Here is a 22,656-nt window from a genome sequence, read left to right as displayed (position 1 = left end):
GGATGGAAGGACTTTTTTATCAGGAGAAACTACACTACACCAGGATGAGAAGACGACGACATCAGAGGTAGACAGCTTCCCGAAGATGCTGGACCTGATTTGTATGATCATTTATGTTTTCTTGACTTCTTAGACCTTTGCATATAGTCAAATGCTTTTCTATCATAGGCCTGATCCTATACTAGTTTAAAAAATCAATCCAATTGTTGGATTTGTGGCCAATTACCTGTGTCTAGTTCTGGGTTACCTTGGTAAATTTCTCTACTACCAGACTCTAACTGGTTGGCCCTGAGAAAATTTACTTAAAAAATTAGTCATATTCAGGTCACTGTGATATTACTAGATAGGATCCCCTCACCCGGCCAATTAATAATGCCTGCTCTGACTCTGGCTATAAATTTGAGGTTTTTTTTCTATTACCCAAGCTCAATCAGAATGAGAAAAGTTTCTGCAAAGGAGGGGAAAATCTCCCACAGTTATGGTATGGATTTATATAGATAATACCAGTAATTTAGGTTTAAAGTCTCCTCTATGTTGAAAAAAAAAATTTAAATCATACTAATCAGTCTAGTAACACTAGAAAACTGGGCTATGTGCCTTATAGATGGCGCCAATATATAACTACCCTGGAAGATCAAGATTCTACAGGGCAGACTAAGTCAGATGACCTGAAGATATACTGGGCTACATCTAATGGAAGTTCTTAACATAAGTGTTACTTGTGGCTTTACTAATACTGCTGGCTATGTTATTTGTATTTCACCTGTTTTACAAAATTGCTGTTTCTTACACTGTCAAATATGTGTGTGAGGCCTCTAATAAAATAATATATAGTCCCATATGAGATCGATGATGGTAACAGTGTAACTCTAGATATGGCAAGAAGCAGCAAGAGGAAATATTTTCCTGGACCAAAAAGCTAGGCAGACAGGTGGTCCAGAGAATTTTGGATACTGTTTTATGGCCTAGTCCAGTAACAGCACATTGAGTGGCCTGTCAACAGAATCTTGGCCAAACCTGAGAATGGACATTCTCAGCACCATGGGATAAAATGGTCCTAAAGTCCCCCCTCATAATCATGGTCAAGTTTATGAGCAAAAAGGGGCTCTGCCAACTGAAGACTGACACTCGCCATCTGCATCTACAAAGATTAAATCATGGCCGCTGCAACTGCTGACTTTCAACGCGCCTGAAAGGAGTTCAGGGTGAAAATCAGGAATGAGGCACTCTGTGCTCTGGGAAAAACTGGCAGAACAGGCCTTCAGATAGTTAGATCTTTTCAGGAGAAGATTTTATGAGTCCCAATTCTTGCATCTTCTCATACCTAGAGAAACACTGACGTCATTAACGGTGAAATCTGCTTTGGCTATTAAAGAAAAGTTTACAATTAAAAGTCAAAATAGAGTAGCTATGTTTCAGATATCCTGAGAAATAACTAGGTGATGCTATGGGTGTACTTTCAGATTAGACTTGTATTGCTAAACACTTGAGTTTTCTGAGTCGTATCAGGCTTGGATGCCACCATTTTCAAAACAATGTGTGCTGGAAGCTAGTAACCTTACTTTTTATAAAACTAGGCAACTGGCTACATGGCTACAAGTGTCCCTGAAGTGCCAGGTCCAGACTGGGTTTCAGGCCTATTCTTCTAAAAAAAAAAAAGAGAGATTGATTTTGTCTATAAAATTCCAGTTATCACTCCTCCAACTACTTCTAATTGGGTCTGTTACACCAAAATGGCAGACCAAGAGATTAGGATTTTAATCATACAAGACTCAGATCTAGAACTTGGAACTCAGAAATACTTCCAATTCAGTGTCTATACCCCAAGCTGGGGCAGTCCTGTGCCCCATTTTGACAGGAAGTTATCACAATCATAGTTGCCTAGTTCCCTAAAATTAAAACTGAGCGGGACTCTGGCGATCTGGAGTGCAGATCTGTTCTGTGTTCTCCATTTCTTATCTGTAGGATATAGACTTTGTTCAGCCTCCTTGACCTTCCCTGAATTCCAAAGCTTGGTTTCAAACAATTGCTAATCAGGGAAGGGAGGGGATGCAAAAACAGAAACAATCAAAGGTTGGTTCAGACAGTCCTGGTTCCTACTCAAAGAAATATGCATAACAATGTCTTTGAACCCCACCCAGGTGGAAGATGGTAACTTCAGACAGAACACAAGATTCCTGGAGCACAGCTCTGTTGCCTCACCACCAACCCATCAGAAGGGGTCACAAACCCTGCAACCCTCACCCCAAATGTTGCTTTCAGTTTCCGGGGACCAGAGATGACCATCCTGTTAGGTCTCCTGTTTGGCCCTTGTCTATTTCATCTCTGAGAGGGGCCAACTAAATTGCTGTTACTACGAGGGTGGAAGTTGGTTTCAGATGTGGAAAACCCCAACTTAGAGCAGGTAGAGAGAGACTTCTGCTCTGCTAGGCAGGCCTACGCCCATGCACAGCAGGAAGAAGTTACAGAAGAAAGAGACCTCCGCCCCAATTCCCAGGAAGTATCTTGACTATGAAGTCTCAGGGGGGCCTATGTGCTGCGTTAGGGGAAAAATGTTGTTGTTATGTGAATCACTCAGGGGTAGTCAGGGAGTCCCTGGCCACGATAAGAGAAGGGCTGAGTCAGAGAAAAAGAGAAAGAAAAATATCTCAAACCTGGTTTGAATCCTGGTTCAATTCATCCCCCTGGTTCGCAACTCTCATATCCTCCTTGGTGGGGCCCCTCATTATCTTGTTACTGCTACTCACCCTCAGGCCATGCTTACTAAACTAACTAGTGGCCTTCATTAAAAGCCGCATCAATGCGGTGCAGCTCATGGTGCGCAGAACCCAATATACGGCCTTGCCAACGGTCCCCTTAGTGGAAGACAATATAGAGCTGACCCCAGATCCATGATTGGGTCTGTCCTGGATCCTAGATAAGGGGGGAATGAAGAATCTAAGCTACTCCATTTTGTAAGGTTCTGGGGAAAGAGCCTTTGGAAATCCCCTGCCCAGGAAATTCAAATCAAGCCCGGGAAAGGAGAACCAATCAGAACTCAACACCTAATCCTTCACCAGAAGGTGACCAATCAGACCCGGAGATTCGCGTTTTTCGAATTTTTCGCGCGATAATACCCTATATAAGCAATGTAACCCAGAGATCAGGGCTCCTCCCTATAGCTGCTGCATTGGTATTGGTGGGAGCCCCAGCTCGAGCTTAATAAAAACTCTCTTGCTTTTGCATCCGATATCGGCTCCCTGGTGGTCATTGGGAGATTTCGCGACTTGGGGCATAACAGTGGATGTAACTGGGAAAGGTCCCTGATAACCAGCTGGCCGTGACACGGAGGGAGGCCAGGGCAGGAGGCTATTGTGACCCTGTAGCTGAAGAACATGGCCCCGGGTTACTTATGCCAGGCATGCTGGCCCTACAGATTGAAAAACTTAGGAAACAGTATTGAGAAATCTGGGGCAGTCCCAGGGAAGGGGGAGGCTGCGGGGAGTGAGGGCTGGTCAGGGGAGCGAGGAAGGCAGGAGCCAAATAAAAGGCAGCCTCCAGCAACCTCAGTTCATTCCCCGCCCCCACCGCCCTCTCCCTCCATCCCTCTATCCCTCTGTCCCTCCATTGCCCCAGCACCATGCAGCCCACCTCAGGTCCCAGCCTGCTGCTGCTGCTGCTTCTAGCCAGTCTCCCCATGGCCCTGGGGAACCCCATGTGAGTAGTCACAGCCTGACCCCCAAAAAAGGCTGCTTCGGAGATGAGAGTGTGCATTTATGGTACGAGGCCCTGCGTGTGTGGGGCGGCACGTGCAGAATGAGTGATTCTGCAGGAGAGGTGATTTGGCGTCCTGGACATTTGACCGTCATAGATTCTGGGAGTTTGTAGTTTCAGGTTTTAAGGGTCTAGAGATTTCGCGTGGGTGTACGTGACCAAGGGAATGGATCTGGGTCTGGGGTGCCACAGGTTTAGGGAGGAGTTTGGGATGGTCTTGGCTGCCCTGGTGGCTCAGCAGGTAAGGAATCTGCTTGCAATGCGGGAGACACAGGAGACACGGGTTTGATCCCTGGGTCAGGAAGATCCCCTGGAGGAGGGCACCAGCAACCCACTCTGGTATTCTTGCCTGGAGAATCCCATGAACAAAGGAGCGTGGCCGGCTACAGTCTAGAGGGTAGCAAAGAGTCGGACACGATTGACACCACTTAGCACATAGCACATATGGTGTTCAGGGTTGGGTGTTTAGAGACTTGGGGTGTTTAGATTTTGGGATTAGAGCTCCTGGAATAAGCGGGTTCAGTGGTGAGTTTGGAAGTCTTGGAAGAGTTGGCACCTCTCATTTTGGTGTTCAGCACTTGATGGGATGTGAAGCACCGCCCCTGCCTCCCACCCTCCACCCCCACCCCGCCCCCAGTTGTCTGCCGGTCACTGGATCCCCTGTGAGACCAGGGACTGCGGCAGAGTGCTCACCCTGGGGAAGGGCTGGCAGCTCGGGCTTCCGGGGATGACAGCTCCCCGCCCCATGCTCCCCTCTGGCAGGTATTCCATGATCACCCCCAACGTCCTGCGTCTGGAGAGCGAGGAGACTGTGGTGCTGGAGGCCCACGGAGGACAAGGGAATATTCAGGTCTCGGTCATCGTCCATGACTTCCCGGCCAAGAAACAAGTGCTGTCAAACAAAAACACCCAGCTGAACAGCAACAATGGCTACCTGAGCACCGTCACCATCAAGGTGGGCGCGCCAGGGAGCCCAGTCCTGCTGATGCCGCACCAGCTCCGAGAGTCCTCCACGGAGTCCTCCGAGAGCCCTTCCCCCTCTCTGAGCCCCACCCACACTGCCTGAGCCCCGCCCCTTCTGAGCCCCCCCTCCCCCATCTGAGCCCTCCCTTTTCTAGCCCCTCCCACTGCTTCATCCAGAGCTTTCTCTGAGCTGTCTCCACCTTCTTTTTTAAGTTAATTTGTTTTAATTGGGGGACAATTACTTTACAATATTGTGGTTTTTCCCATACGTCAACATCAATCGGCCACGGGTATGCATGTGTCCCCCCCATCCTAAAAACCGCTTCCACATTGCTCCCCACCCTATCCCTCTGGGTTGTCCCAAAGCACTGGCTTTGGGTTCCCGGCTTTTAAATTTATACTGGAGCGTAATGTTGCAGTAATTTCAGGTGTACAGTCAAGTGATTCAGCGATACATATACATATATATATTCTTCTCCAAATTCTTGCCTCATTTAGGCTGTTACGTAATATTGAGCAGAGGTCCCTGTGCTATGCAGTAGCCCCCTGGTCTCTCTCAAGTCCACCTCCTTCCAAGCTCTAGGATCTCTGAGCCCTTTCCCGTTTCTGAGCCCCGGCCCTCCTAGCCCCTCCCTCTCTAAACTCTCCTCTTCCTTCAGAGGCCCTTCCATCTGAGTCTTCTCTTTGAGTCCAATCCCCTTCTGAGCCTTCCCTCCTCTGAGCCGCCTCTTGCTTCCCCTTCCCATGCCTCCCTCTGACCCCAACCCCTCTCTTACCCTCCCCCCATCTCAGTACCCCGTTACTCCCCAAATCTGGGCAAACCAGAATTGATGGGCAGGCTTTGTTGTGAAGAGGGCAGGTGGAGCAGACCCCTAATGATCTCTTGGTTCACTCCCAGATCCCGGCCAGCAAAGAGTTAAAATCAGACAAGGGGCACAAGTTCGTGATTGTCGTCGCGACCTTCGGGAATGTCCAGGTGGAGAAGGTGGTGCTGATCAGCCTTCAGAGCGGGTACCTCTTCATCCAGACGGACAAGACCATCTACACCCCAGGCTCCACGGGTAAGGGGCGGGGAGGGGTGGCTGGAGAGGGCGGGATTGGGGAGGGGCAGGGCTGGAGGAGGGGCAGAGTCTCACCCAACTCTCTCTTTCTCTCCCACCACCCCTCAGTCCTCTATCGGGTCTTCACTGTTGACCACAAGCTGCTGCCCGTGGGCCAGACGGTTTTCATCAGCATCGAGGTACCAGCCAACCGGGGCCCCAGACCTACCCGGGGCTGAGACCAAGGGAGAGACAAAGAGATCGAGACAGAGAAAGAGCCACCGGCGGAGACCCAAAGTCAAAGAGAGGCATATAGAGAGGTCGGGAGAGGGGGCCGGGAGCCAGGGAGACCACGTGGCGTGATGCTTGCTTGCGCCTGAGGATTCTAGCTCCAGATAGACACCCGGTCACTGTGTGACTCTGGACAGGTCACTTCACCTTTCCGAGTCTGTTTCTTCATCCAAAGCTTGGGATGATGACAGACACTAATTCCCTAGTGCGGCCAGAGGGCGCCCGTGAGCACTGGAGTCAGGCCCTGCCCCCTCCTCAGCCTCCAGCCCTCCAGGGCTCCCACTTCCCTGAGAACAACATTTCAAGTCCTCCTGCAGCCCGCAAGACTCTGCAAGAACTACCCCATCCCCTCCCTGCCCTCGCTTCTTCCCTCTTCTCCTTGGCTCACTCTGCTCCAGCCACACACCGGTCTCCTCAGGCACAGCCCTGCCCCAGGGCCTTTGCGTGGGCTATTCCCCCTACCCAGAAAACCCTCTTCCTGGAAATTTCCACACAGACCGCTCCGTCACCTCCTTCAAGCCTTCGTTCCCGTGTCCCAAGTTTACAGTGAGATCTCACTGAGTGCCCTGTAAAATTGCAACACCCCCTCTCCTTCTGGCATCGTAAATTGGATCTATACATTTTATTAATCACACCTTCCCCTAACCTCCACTGAACATAAATCACAAATGGAGGGGAAGGGATTTTCTGTTGACAGCATGCTTGGCGGGTAGTGGGATAAATAAAAACTTACTGGAAGAAGGGAGGGAAGGAGAGGGGAGAGACAAGCAGGGAGAGATGGGGAGGGCACCGTACATGTAGGATGAAGGGAGAGAGAAGGGAGGGAGACTGGGGCATGGCCTCCTCTTGGGATCTTCCTGAGTGTTTACTGAGGTTACACAGAGCCAACAAGGACCAGGTCCTGAGGGCTGTGAGCTGGCTTTGGAGATCCGGGGTCTATAGGGAACAGGACACACATCTCCCCTACAGGCCCAGTGCTCAGCTCCCAGCAAATGTCACCCCGTACCAACAGAAGCATGTTATCCACAGTGACCCTAATTTCCAAGGGAAGCCAGAAAACCGGATTTCTATGTGATGTCTCCTGATGTTTACCTGTTGGCAGTGCATGAAATCACATGTGTATGAGGTCGAGCCATGCAACATTGCTATGTCAAAAAGGCAAATGTGGGCAGTTACGTATGGTATATGTATGTGCTAATCAAACGCTTAGCACAGGGTCCTGCATCAAGATAGAGGACGCGTGCTAGCTATCATCATTTCTAACATCTGTTTGTCAGCTTGTGCTGTGCTGTAACTGCGGCATGTGGAATCTAGTTCCATGACCAGGGATCGAGCGTGCAATCTCTGCACTGGGAGTGTGGAGTTCTAGCCGCTGGACCACCACCAGGGAAGTCCCAAATGCTAGTCATTATTTGTTTTTGGAGAGACGCTGATCATCATCAGCTCTTGCCTATATTAACGTGTCCCAAACCAGTGACATAGGAGTAATAATCATCTTTTTCTAGATATGCTCATTGAGCACAGAGAGGCTAAGTAACTTGTCCAAGGTCCCACAGCTTGTAATTGGCTCAGTGGGGATTTGAACCCAAGCTGACCGGCTCAGGGGCACGTTCTTCATCACTGCCCCTGTGGACCTAACACAGAGAGAATGTCCAGAGGCAGACAGGGAGGGGCGAGCCGAGAGGCAAAGCCTCATCTCTGAAGAGCCGTTTCTCTGTCTCCCCACAGACTCCCGATGGCGTCCTTGTCAAGCGGGACTCCCAGTCTTCCCACAACCAGTTTGGCATCTTGTCCTTGTCCTGGAACATTCCAGAGCTGGTGAAGTATGTCAGGTCCTCCAGGAGGGGGTTTGGGGCTCCCCTACCCCAGGAGAGGGAGTGGGGGGCTGCCAGGTGTGCCCAGATCACCAGCCTACCTCCCCCACAGCATGGGGGTGTGGAAGATCAAAGCCCACTATGAAGATTCTCCGCAGCAGGTCTTCTCCACTGAGTTTGAGGTGAAGGAATATGGTAAGAGGGCCAGGGAGCTGGGGCTAGGGGGTGGGGGGAGGGGGAGTGCATCAGGCTGGGCCCAGTCCTGGTCCCCCACCAACATAATCTGTCCCCCCAGTGCTTCCCAGTTTTGAGGTCCAACTAGAGCCTGAAGAGAAATTCTACTACGTTGATGACCCAGATGGCCTGAAGATCAACATCATTGCCAGGTGAGGGGCAGGGGGAGGGGCCAAGTGCGGTGAGGGGCTTAACGGAGGCCAAAGCTAGTTTGGAGGAAGACTCATCTGCAGAGGCAAAAATCTGAGACTGTCCCTGCATCGCAGGTTCTTGTACGGGGAGAACGTGGACGGAACAGCTTTCGTCATCTTTGGGGTCCAGGATGGTGACCGGAGAATTTCATTGACTCACTCCCTCACCCGTGTTCCGGTACCTAACAGAGGCCTTGTCTGGTCTCCTCCACCCTGAACACCCTTCCTGTCTCCTGTCGTCTGAGCCTACCCCCTGGGCGCTCCCCCCAGGTCTCCCCTCCGCCATGAACCCTTACTTCTCCCCCAGATCAACGATGGTAATGGGGAGGCCATACTGAGACGTCAGGTTTTGCTGAATGGAGTACAGCCCTCCCGAGCTGATGCCCTGGTGGGCAAGTCCATATATGTGTCCGCCACCGTCATCTTGCAATCAGGTGAGGCCCAGTCTGGGGGTGGAGGCCCAGAATGAAAGGGGGATCCAGTCTGAGGGGGGACATGCAATCTGAGGGAGAAGGCCAAGAAGGAAGGGGGCAGGATCCAGTCTGACAAGCGAGGTCTCGTCTGAGAGAGGAAGCCCAGAATGAAGGGGGGGTCCAGGCTGGCAGGGGAGGTCTAGCCTGAGGGAGGAGGTGCAGATGAAGGGGGAATCCAGTCTTACAGGGGAGACCTAGTCTGAGGGAGGAGGCCCAGAATGAAAGAGGGGTCCAGGCTGGCAGGGAAGAACCACTCTGGGGCATAAGACCCAGTGCCAGAGGGGAGACTCATTCTGAGGGTGGATGTTCAGAATGAAGGTGGGATCAGGTCGATGGGGGAGATAGTCTGAGGACAGAGGCCCAGTACGAAGGCAGAGTGCAGTCTGATGGGGGAAGCCTGGTCCTGAGGGGTGGCCCAGGAGCCCACCCTCATGGCTGGCCCCCCTCAGGCAGCGACATGGTGGAGGCGGAGCGCGCCGGGATCCCCATTGTGACTTCCCCCTACCAGATCCATTTCACCAAGACCCCCACGTTCTTCAAACCTGCCATGCCCTTCGACCTCATGGTGAGACCCTGGGCAGGACTGCACTCCTCGACACAGGTCCTGAGCACGATCACACCTCTGGGTCTGCCTAAATCCCCTCCACCTGCCCCTGTACCCACAGGTGTACGTGACGAACCCTGACGGCTCCCCTGCCCGCCACATCCCAGTGGTGACCCAGGGCAGCAATGTGCAGTCCTTGACCAAGGATGATGGCGTAGCCAAGCTAAGCATCAACACACAGAACAAACGGGATCCCCTGACCATCACTGTGAGTTCTGGGCCAGCCTCAGGGGACTTAATTTTGTAGAGTGGGGTCCTAACTTATGCACAAAAGGATCCTGTCCTGGGCATAGAGTGGGTTCCTTTCATTTGCATAAAGGGATGTGCCATCCACAGAGATGTTTTCATTTGCATAAAAGGGCTCTCTTTATGTTTTCATTTATTTGATTGAAATAGAATTGACTTACAATGTTGTGTTAATTACTGCTATACAGCAAAGTGATTCAGTTAGACATATACATATTTACTTTCTTTTTCATAGTTTTTTCCATAATGGTTTATCACAGGATATTGAATAGAGTTCCCTGTGCTGTGCTGTAGGGCCTTGTTTATCCATTCTATATATAATAGTTTGCACGCACAGATGTGTTTCCATCTGCACAGCAGGGTCCTACCTTCTAGATGTCTTCTGCCCAGATGTCTTTTTATTTTAAATTATTTATTTATTCATTTTATTTATTCATTGGTGGCACTGGGTCTTTGTTGCTGTTTGCCAGCTTCTCTAGTTGTGGTGCTTGGATTTTTCACTGAGGTGGCTTCTCTTTGTTGCAGACCACAGGCTCTAGGGTGCATAGGCTCAACAGTTGTGACACACAGGCTTAGTTGTTCCACAGCATGTGTAATTTTCCCAGACCAGGGATCGGACCCATGTTCCCTGCATTGGCAGGCAGATTCTTAACCACTGTGCCATCAAGGAAGTCCCTGCCTAGACATCTTATATGCACACTTGTGATGGCATTGGGCCCACCTGGATGGTTCGGTTTCTTCCCCATCTCCTTAATATCCTTAACCTAATCTCGTCTGCAAAGTCTTTCTCCTCACATAAAATGCCCTAGTCTCAGGGGTATGGATTTAGATGTCTCTGGGGAGGGCAGGTGAGCATCATGGCATCTGTCTTTCCCTGACCAGGTACGCACAAAGAAGGACAATATCCCCGAGGAGCGACAGGCCACCAGGACCATGCAGGCCCTACCCTACAACACCCAGGGGAACTCCAGTAACTACCTGCACCTCTCTGTGTCTCACGTGGAGCTCAAGCCTGGGGAGACTTTCAACGTCAACTTCCACCTGCGCACAGACCCCAGCCAGCAAGCCAAGATCCGCTACTACACCTACATGGTCCGTGGCTTTCTAGAACTCCCAGCATCCCTGGGAGCCCTCATCCATCCCAGATTCTGCCATCCCCCCACCCTGACTCCCACCCATTCTCCCGCTCACCTTCCTGATCCTCATACCGAACTGTTCCCCCAGATCATGAACAAGGGGAAACTGTTGAAGGTGGGACGCCAGGACCGAGAGCCCGGCCAGGACCTGGTGGTGTTGCCCTTGACCATCACATCAGACTTCATCCCTTCCTTCCGCCTGGTGGCCTATTACACGCTGATCAATGCCAACGGCCAGAGGGAAGTGGTGGCCGACTCCGTGTGGGTGGACGTCAAGGACTCGTGTATGGGCACGGTAAGCTCCCTGGTACCTCTCTGTGCCCATCTGGGGACCCTCCGCCTGGCTGTCCCTCTTGTGCCTCTGGCTCTTGTCTCTCTCCAGCCTTTTGAGCCCATGCCTCTCCCCCATTTCAGAGTTCCTGCCCCTCCTCCTTTCCCATCTCATTCTTCCGTCTCTTTCAGCCTCAGTTTCTTTATCTTTTTTTTTCTTCATATGGACCATTTTTTAAAGTCTTTATTGAATTGTTACAATATTACTTCTATTTTATGCTTTTGGTTTTTGGGCTGAGAGGCAGGTGGGATCTTAGCACCCCAACCAGGGATCGAACCTGTACTCCCTGAATTGGAAGGCAAAGTCCTAACCACTGGACCACCAGGGAAGTTCCCTTAGCTTCTTTTTCTTCCAGTTTTATTGAAATGTAATTTACACACAGTACTAAGTTTAAGGTGTAGAGCATAATGATTTAACCTAGGTACACCATAAGTGATCACCACAATAAGTTGAGTGAATACCGATCATCTCATAGAGATATGAGATAAAAGAAATAGAAAAAAAAATCTTTCCCCTTGTGGTGAGAATTCAGGGTTTCCTCTAATGACCTTCCTATATAATGGCACAGCAGGGTTAAGTACATACATTTATTATGTTGTACATTACACCCTTGGTACTTATAGCTGAAAGTTTATTTTTAACCACCTTCACTCAGTTCCCCCTCCCTTTACCACACATCTGATCTCTTTTTCTATGAGTATGTCTGTTTGAAGTATAATTGACCTATGGTGGTGGTTACTCACTAAGTCATGTCCGACTCTTTGAAACCCCATGGACTGTAGTCTGCCCGGCTCCTCTGTACAAGGGATTTCCCAGGCAAGAGTACTGGAGTGGGTTGTCATTTCCTTCTCCAGGGGATCTTCCCAACCCAGGATCAAACCTGGGTCTCCTGCATTGCAGGTGGATTCTTTACCGACTGAGCTACAGGGAAGTGCCTGATTGATCTACGCCACTGTGTTAGTTCCTGGTGTACAACATTTCTACAATCCGAATGTCAATATGTGATTCGATATTTCAGTGTGTTTCAAAATGCTCTCCATGATGAGTCCTGTTAGTAACCACGTGTCACTATACAAAGATCCTATGTGGTTATTGACTATCTTCTTCACACTGTGTATTTGATCCCTATGACATTTATTTCGTAAATGGAGGCTTGCACTCAGTGTCTGCCTTGCTCCTGGTTTTCTCTCTTTTCTGCCTGATGCCAGTTTGGCTTGCTTCTTCCCCTCCTCTTTCAGTCCAGCTCAAGACCTCCTCTGTCTTGGGCTTCTTAGGGTCTTACAGGGCTGACTTCCCCCTCCAACCTGCTCCCCCTCCCATAGCTGGTGGTGAAAAGTGGTGGGAAGGAAGAGAAACAACATCGACCGGGGAAACCGATAACCCTGAAGATCGAGGCTAATCATGGGTCCCGAGTGGGGCTGGTGGCCGTGGACAAGGGCGTGTTTGTGCTGAATAAGAAGAACAAATTGACCCAGAGTAAGGTATGCCCCAGAGTCGCTGAGGTTGGTTCAGAGATGGCATTGGGTTGAGGTGGGAATGATGCTTGTTGTCGTTCTGTCACTCAGTCCTGTCCACCTCTTTTTCAACACCATGGACTGTAGCCCACCAGGCTTCTCTGTCCATGGCATTTCCCAGGCAAGAATACTGGAGTGGGTTGCCATTTCCTTCTCCAGGGGACCTTCCCCACCCAGGGATGGGACCTGTGTCTCCTGCACTGGCAGGCAGATTCTTTACCGCTGAGCCACCTGGGAATGGTGCTGGAGAGGAGCAGATGGGCTGAGCATAGAGGTCTGAATGGATGTAGACACGGGGATGGGTGGAAGTCAAGCTGAGGATGAGAATGTGGGTGGACAAAGGTCCACGTTGAAGATGGTGCAACTCTGGATCGTCCATTGTGGCCTGCCAGCTTGTGGAGCAGGATAAGGATGGGTAGGGTGGGGCTGGATGGACAAGTTGGCCAGAGGGTGGTGGCACTTCTGACCCTCGGCCTCCACTCCACCCCACAGATCTGGGACGTGGTGGAGAAAGCAGACATTGGCTGCACCCCCGGCAGTGGAAGAGACTATGCTGGCGTCTTCACGGATGCAGGACTCACCCTCAAGACCAGCCAGGGCCTGGAGACCCAACAGAGGGCAGGTGAGGATGCAGGGAGAGGCAGGACAGGGGAGAGCAGGGCCTCCATCCCCCAGATACTGAGAGCAGGCTAAGGGAGGGGCTCTGGGGTGCAGGTTGGGGTGTTGAAGTCCCACCTCCACCACCATCTCTCAAATCACTTCTTTCTGAGCCTCGGGATGGGCTGCAATAACATTCCAACATCACGGCGGGGGTGGGGGTGGGGAGAGGCGGCAGTACGGAGGAAACCAAGGACACATCAGTCAGTCAGTCAGTTCAGTCGCTCACTCGTGTCCGACTCTTTGCGACCCCATGAATTGCAGCATGCCAGGCCTCCCTGTCCACCACCAACTCCTGGAGTTTACCTAAATCCATGTCCATTGAGTTGGTGATGCCATCCAGCCATCTCATCATCTGTCATCCCCTTCTCCTCCTGCCCCCAATCCTTCTCAGCATCTGGCTCTTTTCCAATGAGTCAACTGTTCGAATGAGGTGGCCAAAGTATTGGAGTTTCAGCCTCAGCATCAGTCCTTCCAGTGAACACCTAGGACTGATCTCCTTTAGAATGGACTGGTTGGATCTCCTTGCAGTCCAAGGGACTCTCAAGAGTCTTCTCCAACACCACAGTTCAAAAGCATCAATTCTTCTGTGCTCAGCTTTCTTCACAACCCAACTCTCGCATCCATACATGACCACTAGAAAAACCATAGCCTTGACTAGACGGACCTTTGTTGGCAAAGTAATGTCTCTGCTTTTCAATATGCTATCTGAGTTGGTCAGAACTTTCCTTCCAAGGAGTAAGTGTCTTTTAATTTCATGGCTGCAATCACCATCTGCAGTGGTTTTGGAGCCCCCCAAAATAAAGTCTGACACTGTTTCCACTGTTTCACCATCTATTTCCCATGAAATGATGGGACCAGATGCCATGATCTTGGTTTTCTGAATGTTGAGCTTTAAGCCAACTTTTTCACCCTCCTCTTTCACTTTCATCAAGAGGCTTTTTAGTTCTTCATCTTCTGCCATAAGGGTGGTGTCATTTGCATATTTGAGGTTATTGATATTTTTCCTGGCAATCTTGATTCCATTTTGTGCTTCCTCCAGCCCAGCATTTCTCATGATGTACTCTGCATACAAGTTAAATAAGCAGGGTGACAGTATATAGCCTTGACGTACTCCTTTTCCTATTTGGAACCAGTCTGTTGTTCCATGTCCAGTTCTAACTGTTGCTTCCTGACCTGCATACTGGTTTCTTAACAGGCAGGTCAGGTAGTCTGGTATTCCGATCTCTTTCAGAATTTTCCACAGTTTATTGTGATCCACACAGTCAAAGGCTTTGGCATAGTCAATAAAGCAGAAACATAGTAAGTGCCTAACCCATCTGGTTCCCCTTCCACCTGCCTTTAGATCTGCAGTGCCCGAAACCAGCCGCCCGCCGACGCCGCTCGGTGCAGCTCATGGAGAAGAGGATGGATAAAGGTGTGCGCCCTCTGCTGGTTCCCACCCATTCTAGATCCCAGCTAGAGAGGGAAGGGGAGGGTCTGACCGTGGGGAAGTTCTCCCTGGGCTGTGTCCTGAGTGCCCGCTGCTTCGAGGCCGCAGCTGAGGCGGGACGTGGGGGGGACTCTGTGTTCCCATAGTGGGTCAGTACAGCAGCGATCTGCGCAAGTGCTGCGAAGACGGCATGCGGGACAACCCCATGAAGTTCCCGTGCCAGCGCCGGGCCCAGTTCATCCTGCAGGGCGCCGGGCCCAGTTCATCCTGCAGGGCGACGCGTGCGTCAAGGCCTTCCTGGACTGCTGCGAGTACATCGCTCAGCTGCGGCAGCAGCACAGCCGCGATGGCGCCCTGGAGCTGGCCAGGAGTGAGTCCCTTGGCGGGGAGGGCGGGCCTGTCCGAGGTGGGAGGAGGAGCCAATCCGTTCAAGGGCGAGAGGCGTAGAGCCAATCCGTTCAAGGAGCGGGGAGTCCAGTCCTAGGGGGAGCAGGTGCCTGTCTGAAGGAAGAAGAGGTCGCTATCCAGCGAGCCCGAGGTGGGGAGGAGGCCTGTCCGGAGTGGGAGGCAGACGTGCCTGTCTGAGGGAGGAGGAGATCTCCAGTGGGGGAAGGAGATCCCTGTCTGAGAGGGAAGGACGTCCTGTCTGAGGGGGATGCGGGCCTGTTGTAGGTGGAAGAAAGTGCCTGTCTGAGGGAAGAAGGACTTAGTCTAGTGGAGAAGACTCCTCTCCTGAGGGCAAGGAAATTTCCTGCCTGGGTGGATTAGGCTGTCCCCGGCCCCAGACACTCTGAAGTTTGGCTTTACCAGGGCCCAGGACTCACATGGTCTGAGGGAACGTTCTAGAAGATAGAGCTGGTCACACTAGTTGTCAGTAGGAAGACATGAGATGGGTTATAAGCTTGCCTTTACCAAAGAAAACTAATTCATGTTGCCTTCTTAAGAGACCTGCTCAACCTTTGCCCAGTCAATGTTCAATCATTCATTCATTCGGTTCTGGATAGGACATGAACACACTCAAAATTCTACATCTCAGGCCACATCAATCTTAAGCAAACCCAGGGCTTCTCTTAGAAGCCCCTTTAAGCAAAATCAGAGTGATCTCACCACAAAGTGGCCTTTACAGGACTGACAAGAGTCTCCACCGCCATCTGTTGAGAGACAGAGGAGCCTGGTGTGGCCTGATCCCACCATTATTCAATTTTTTAAATTTTTGGTTATGCCATGTGGCATGCAGAATCTTAGTTCCCTGATCAGGGATTGAACCTGTGCCCCCTGCAGTGGAACTTCAGGACCTTCACCACTGGACCACCAGGGAATTCCCTCTCCTTTTCTTTTTGTTTTTTAAAAACATCTTTTAATATGTCTTAATTAGAGGACTTCTGTGCCAGAATGGGCTTTGTTGAAACTGAATTATCTGCAGACACCTCTCAAAAGCAGCCATTGCCAAAGTCAAATATTTCTGAATTCCTTTAGCTGGAAAACCAGCAACCCCTTCAACCCTCTACCCCACCAAAAACATAATGATTCCCAACATACATGAGCACAGAAATCAACCTTCAGTCTCTCTGCAAATTATAATGACTAGGCATGCTACTCTCTGCTCCAGTGACCCAAGACTTTTCTTTCGCAAAGAAGAAATGTAGACAATGTGTATATGATTTACACACACATGGATGACTTCCCCCACCCACCCAGCATTGTGTCATTTCTTTAGCCAACTGGGGACGATACAGAAGGTTGATTAAGAGTTAGTATCCCAAAGGCATTTTGATAGATTATTCCAGAGTATTGGGCTTCCCTTGTGGCTCAGCTGGTAAAGAATCTGCCTACAATGCTGGAGACCTGGGTTGGATCCCGGGATTGGGAAGATCCCTTGGAGAAGGGAAGGGCTACCCACTCCAGTATTCTGGCCTGGAGAATTCCATGGACTGTATAGTCCATGGGGTCGCAAAGAGTCGGACATGATTGAGTGACTTTCACTTTCTTCACTTTTATGGGTGGATTTAAGTATCTATGGAATTCCACCTACTTTGTGGTTAGGCAGAAAAGTGAAAGTGTTAATCACTAAGAGTCTGACTCTTTGTGACTCCGTGGCTGTAGCCCATCAGGTTGCTCTGTCCATGGGATTTCCCGGCAAGAATACTGGAGTGGGTAGCCATTTCCTCCTCCAGGGGATCTTCCCGACCCAGGGATCGAACCTGAAACTCCTGCATTGATAGGCAGACTCTTTACAATCTGAACCACCAGGGAAGCCCCAAAACCAAATTAAAATCTCTTCATCCTTTTTTGAAGAAAGCTCAGCCAGAATTTAACTCTATTCTAGCCCAGCTTTGTGTACTTGCTGATGGGGTCAAGATGACTTTTAAAAGCCACTGTCTCTTTGGCAGTCTCCATCAAGTCCAGGGAATCTCTCAGCTAGCCCCATTGTTTTCAGGATAGACTTAACCATCACATGGTTACCATAACACAGCAGGCATGGGCCAATGATGCTTTTAGAGGCTCATTCAGGCAAATGTTTTCATTCCCTTGAAAATCAAAGAAGGGGAAAAAACAAATCAACTCAATGCAGTGTGGCTTATTTTCACCTTTATACCAACATGGCTGTAAAATATGACTTGTAATATTTTTTTATGGAGAAAGGAGCCTCTAGGGGCAAATGTGCCTAGGATCCCTGGAAGTGATCATGTGACCTTGGGTGTGTCCATGCTAGGAATCCCTCTAGGGGATTATAAAGATAAATATCTAAAAGGGACAGTGGAGGGAGCAGGAGGGGGAGATTCAGTCTGTTTTAACCGCCCACCCCCACCCACAGGTGACCTGGATGATGACATAATCCCAGAAGAGGACATCGTGTCCCGAAGCCATTTCCCCGAGAGCTGGTTGTGGATCGTCATTGAGGAATTTAAACCACCAGACAAAAATGGGTAAGGCTGGGATGGCCCCAATTCACCCTATCCCCAGGTCAGCTTCTATGATCACTCTAGATTGGACACTGCATTTGCATGCACCTCAGACTCCCTTCTTGTCTGGAATCATGGTGGAAGCACACAACCCAACCTAGAAAAATCGAGTTGGGGCTACCTAAATGTACCCACCTCCAGCCCCCTTCCAACCCTGTCCCTTGTGGCCCCTCCCTACCTGGTCTCCTCCTGCACCCTGCTAGATGTCTTCTCTTAATCCTCAACACCCCCCCACACCCCCATTTCTCCCTGGACCAGAATCGCCACGAATTTCACGCAAGTGTTTTTGAAAGACTCCATCACCACTTGGGAGATTCTGGCTGTGAGCTTGTCGGACAAGAAAGGTGAGAGAGGATGGTGGTCCGGTCCTTGGAGGCTGGGACCCCAGATCCCCTGAGCATTTTCTCATTCCGTCCTGACAGATCTTTTGTTTCCTGGTGGCTGACACTTTGTCCTGGTTACTAGAGAGGGATTAGAGTGCAGAATGTGAGTGACATCATGACTTGGTAAATAGACTTTATTTTTAGTGCAGTTTTAGTTCAGAGCAAAATTGAGAGGGTGGTGCAGAGACTTCCTATGTACCATTTTCCGGACCACATACACAGCCTCCCTCACCATCAACATTGTAACAATTGATGGACACATCATTATCTTTGCTAGTTCTTAGCTGACATTACGGAGAAGGCAATGGCAACGCACTGCAGTACTTTTGCCTGGAGAATCCCATGGACGGAGGAGCCTGGTAGGCTATAGTGCATGGGGTCGCACAGATTTGGACACGACCGATGCGACTCAGCAGCAGCAGCAGCAGCTGACATTAGGGCTCACTCTCGGTGTCTGAATGTTTCTGTGGGTTTGGACAAATGTACAAAAACACACAGGCTTCCCAGGTGGCACAGTGGTAAAGAATCTGCCTGCCAAAGCAGGAGATGCAAGAAAGGCAGGTTCAATCCCTGGATCAGGAAGATCCTCTCGAGTAAGAAATGGAAACTCACACCAGTATTCTTGCCTGGAAAATTTCATGGATGGGCTACAGTCCACGGGGTCGTAAAGATTTGGACACGACTGAGCAATTGAGCACACACGTGCATAAAGACATATATTCACCGTATCATATAGAATTATTTGCTATGTGATATATTATTCTATAATATCATATAGAATAATTTGCAACAAGAACTTGGTAGGGGTGATGTTGCCAGGATAGTGAGTAAAGCAATTAAAATAAAAGAGGAAGCGGGATGAAGTGAGTGATTAAAACATCAGTGAGTAGGCTGTGAAACACAACAAAAAGGGGTATGCATACCCTCCCCCTGCCACTGCCACCAAGGGCTGCGTGTGAGACCCTGACAAACCCTAGTCAAGTATAAATAGTTTAGAGCTGGTCTGGGAGTGGGGCAAGGAAAATGAGGCACTGACTTTGAATGCAAAATTAAGTGGGTGCCAAAAAACTCAGTCATCAAGATAAATTGTATTTTCATGCAATAGTTTTCTTAGAAATCAAAATGAATGCCAAAAAAAAAAAATCCATGATGTCAAAATACCTAGATTTTAAATAAAGACCAGCACCATGTTGAGCCCTGTTGGAGCTTGAGGCCAAAGGAAAGATGTGTTTCATATACATATTTTCTGTCCATTTTAAAGGTTATTTTTTCCCCCAGAGCATTAAAGTAGTTGAAAAACTATTAAAAACACTAAAAAAAAAAAAGATGTATTAAAACTCACAGCATTAAGTGTATTTCATTTATACCACACCCAGTTACTCTAGTATAAGTTTATTTAGTTATAATTTATCATAAATTATACTTCAGTGTCATTTTACTTTCCTGGTTTCAAGACTTTTAAAATCTGCTTCTTTGCTTGTCTTGCTTTTCATGGAAGGAATTGTGATTTTCTGACAATTTCTCTTGACCAAGTGATGATGGCAGATGAAATCATATACGCAAGGCACATAGTTTTCCTTCTGCCTGGGACTCCAAAGCCACTCAGCACAGTTCTAGTTTGGGGTCCCCATCCCTGTTTCAAATCAGGGCATCTTCATATTTGCCTGTTGTACATTTCTGTATACCAAGGTTCTGTCTGAGGTTTCCTTTACCTAAAAAATGTTCCTGCAGCTTGAAAAAAAAAATGTTAAAAACTACTGTTAGACCCTTGCCCCTTAAGCATGTTCCTTGGACTATTTGCAATCTGGTAAAGGAGCTTTACCTCAGAGTTTGTTAGACATTCAGTATCTTTTTTTTTTTTTTAACTTTTTAATTTTATATTGAAGTACAGCCGATGAACAGTGTTGTGACAGTTTCAGATGGGCAGTGAAGAGACTCAGCCATACATATCCATGTATCCATTCTCCCCCAAGCTCCCGTCTCATCCAGACTGTCACATAACATTGAACAGAGTTCCCTGTGCTAGACAGGAGGTCCTTATTTGTCGTCCATTTAAAATACAGCAGTATGTATAAGACATTTAGGCTCCCCTTAAGGCTCAGTCAGTAAAGAATCTGCCTGCAATGCAGGAGACCTGGGTTTGATCCCTCGGTTGGGAATATCTCCTGGAGAAGGAAATGGCAACCCACTCCAGTATTCTTGCCTGGAGAATTCCATGGATAGAGGAGGCTGGCGGGCTACAGTCCAGAGTGTTGCAAAGAGTCAGACATGACTGAAGCAACTTAGCATGCATGCAACCAATAGAACTTGAAATTTTTAGACTTAAGAAGTCTTACGGGATAAAGAAAGAGTATCGTTAAAAGCGGGGCGCTTCCCAAGCCCAAGTCCCTGAGTCCAAATCCCACATCTTTCTCTGGGCAGCTGTGTGGCCTTAATCAAGTTACTCAGCCTCTTGATGCTCATCCATAAAATGGGCACAACCAAAAGAGTAACTACGCAAAGTGTTGGGATTTTATAATAGTTATAATAGTACCAGACACATTGTACATGTTCAATGAGTGTGAACTATTATTTTTATTATTGGAGTTGAGCATATTTTAGGGGTCAAAGAGTAAGTGCCTTTTGGAGATGTATAGATGCCTCCTTAAATGACACAAATCAGGTATCAGAAGTCAATTCTTTTTTAAAAGATATTTCTTTTTATTTATTTATTTGACTGCACTGCCTTTTAGCTGTGTCATGTGAGATCTAGTTAACCAGGGATCAAACCTGGGCCCCCTGCATTGGAAACCCAGAGTCTCAGCCACTGAACCACCAGGGAAGTCCCTTTTTTAAAAAATTGAATTATGGTTGATTCACAGTGTTGTGTCAGTTTCTGGCTTAGTCGTTTCTTTTTAGGAGATTTTCTTTTTGTCCACACCATGCGACTTGCAGGATCTTAGTTCCTTGAGCAGGGATGAAACCTCCCTAACCCCCCGCCCCCGCCACTATGCTCCATCTATGTGTGTGTGCTTAGTGGCTCGGTCATGTCCAACTCTGAGACCCTGTGGACTGGAGCCTGCCAGGCTCCTCTGTCCACAGGACTTCCCAGGCAAGAATCCTGGAGTGGGTTACCATTCCCTTCTCCAAGGGAATCTTCCTGACCCAGAGAGCGAACCCAGGTCTCCTGTGACGCAGGCAGATTCTTTACTATCTGAGCCACCAGGAAAGCCCCCATATTATCTACGGGCTTCTGCAAAGACCTTGGGATAGCTCCCTCGGTCAAGTGTAAGCACTGAGACATTGGTAGGGGCAAGGACTTGGACCCAGTCCACCCTGCCCAGTCCCCTGACCCCACTCCTGACACTCTGCGTTCTGTTTCCACTCCGGGCAGGGATCTGTGTGGCTGACCCCTATGAGGTCACTGTGATGCAGGATTTCTTTATCGACCTGCGTCTCCCCTACTCGGTGGTGCGCAATGAGCAAGTGGAGATCCGAGCGGTCCTCTACAACTACCACGAGGCGGATGATTTCAAGGTGCATCCCTGGTGCAACAGAGACATGGATGGAGCGGGGACTTGAGGGAGCCAGTCTGTGGCATGTTCTCCTGACCCCATACTCTCTCTCCCTGGCAGGTGAGGGTGGAATTGCTCTACAATCCAGCCTTCTGTAGCCTGGCCACCACCAAGAAGCGCCATCAGCAGACCATCATGGTCCCAGCCAGGTCCTCGGTGGCGGTGCCTTACGTCATTGTGCCCCTGAAGGTCGGCCTCCATGAGGTGGAGGTCAAGGCTGCTGTCTACAACTACTACATCAGTGATGGTGTCAAGAAGACCCTGAAGGTAGTGGTGAGTCCTTGGGGTACCTGCTGTCCCTTGTCCTTCAGGAGAGGCTTCAGTTCTTCCTCTGCTGTCAACCCAACTTGGAGACCCAGGCACACCATAGGAGATTCAGGAGTTCTGGAAGTTTGGAAGGAGGGCCAGGATTAGGGTGAGGCAAGTGAGGCATTATTCTTGGGCACAGAATTTTTCGCAGACGCCCAAAAACTTAGAGATCAATAATATTTTTTCATTAAAATATATTTTAATATCAAATATGACATCTTGTAACATTTTAGCACAGGGGTTTTCTTCTGACTTTAAAAATCTTGGGGACAGTTCCTTGGTGGTCTGGTGATTAGGACTCAGTATTTTCACTGCTGTGGCCCTGGATTTGACCCCTGGTCATGGAACTAAGATATCATAAGCTACACAGCACAGCCAAATAAATAAATAAAATTTTAAAATCTTGAGAAAATATATTTCACAGAGCAAATATTGCAAAAGAATAATATACAATTGCAAGAACTAGGACACTTCTTTTTTACCTATGATTCTTACCCTTAAAATATTCATTGACACACAACAAAAAAGAAGACCCATGGGGAAAAAGAAATCAATGCAAAAAAAAAGAAATATGCATTAACAGTCATATTTTTGTTGAACATTTTCAAATATAATAGACAAAATCATCAACCAAAATGAAAGGATTTTAGCATCTTTCATGAATACTTTAAAGCAAAACATAAGATCATAAACAAGATCAAAAATATTTTAATGCAAATATTTTAAGAAATCAAAATTCGTTCCAAAACTCCTGCAATATACAGAATA

The 22,656-nt window shown here is 48.9% G+C and overlaps 1 protein-coding gene across 1 annotated transcript in view; it reads left to right on the top strand.

Moving 5' to 3' along the window:
- The first annotated feature begins 3,539 nt into the window (after nt 1-3,539).
- Nucleotides 3,540-22,656, top strand: part of LOC120860432 (complement C3-like) — a 29,452-nt gene continuing 10,335 nt past the window's right edge. The window contains 22 exon segments of the mRNA XM_040236234.1: nt 3,540-3,696; nt 4,516-4,708; nt 5,615-5,777; nt 5,886-5,956; nt 7,776-7,870; nt 7,974-8,056; nt 8,157-8,247; nt 8,362-8,464; nt 8,594-8,720; nt 9,209-9,324; nt 9,425-9,571; nt 10,492-10,701; nt 10,834-11,040; nt 12,399-12,557; nt 13,083-13,212; nt 14,593-14,664; nt 14,826-14,926; nt 14,929-15,049; nt 17,495-17,606; nt 17,901-17,986; nt 21,399-21,541; nt 21,640-21,852. Of these exon segments, the coding sequence (XP_040092168.1) occupies nt 3,620-3,696; nt 4,516-4,708; nt 5,615-5,777; nt 5,886-5,956; nt 7,776-7,870; nt 7,974-8,056; nt 8,157-8,247; nt 8,362-8,464; nt 8,594-8,720; nt 9,209-9,324; nt 9,425-9,571; nt 10,492-10,701; nt 10,834-11,040; nt 12,399-12,557; nt 13,083-13,212; nt 14,593-14,664; nt 14,826-14,926; nt 14,929-15,049; nt 17,495-17,606; nt 17,901-17,986; nt 21,399-21,541; nt 21,640-21,852 (2,820 nt within the window). The 5' untranslated portion in view covers nt 3,540-3,619.

This window comes from Oryx dammah, unplaced genomic scaffold, assembly GCF_014754425.2.
Source record: "Oryx dammah isolate SB20612 unplaced genomic scaffold, SCBI_Odam_1.1 HiC_scaffold_11074, whole genome shotgun sequence".
Classification (NCBI taxonomy): Eukaryota; Metazoa; Chordata; class Mammalia; order Artiodactyla; family Bovidae; genus Oryx; species Oryx dammah.
Note: the sequence above shows the minus strand (reverse complement) of the source record. Positions and strands in the feature narration are given on the sequence as shown.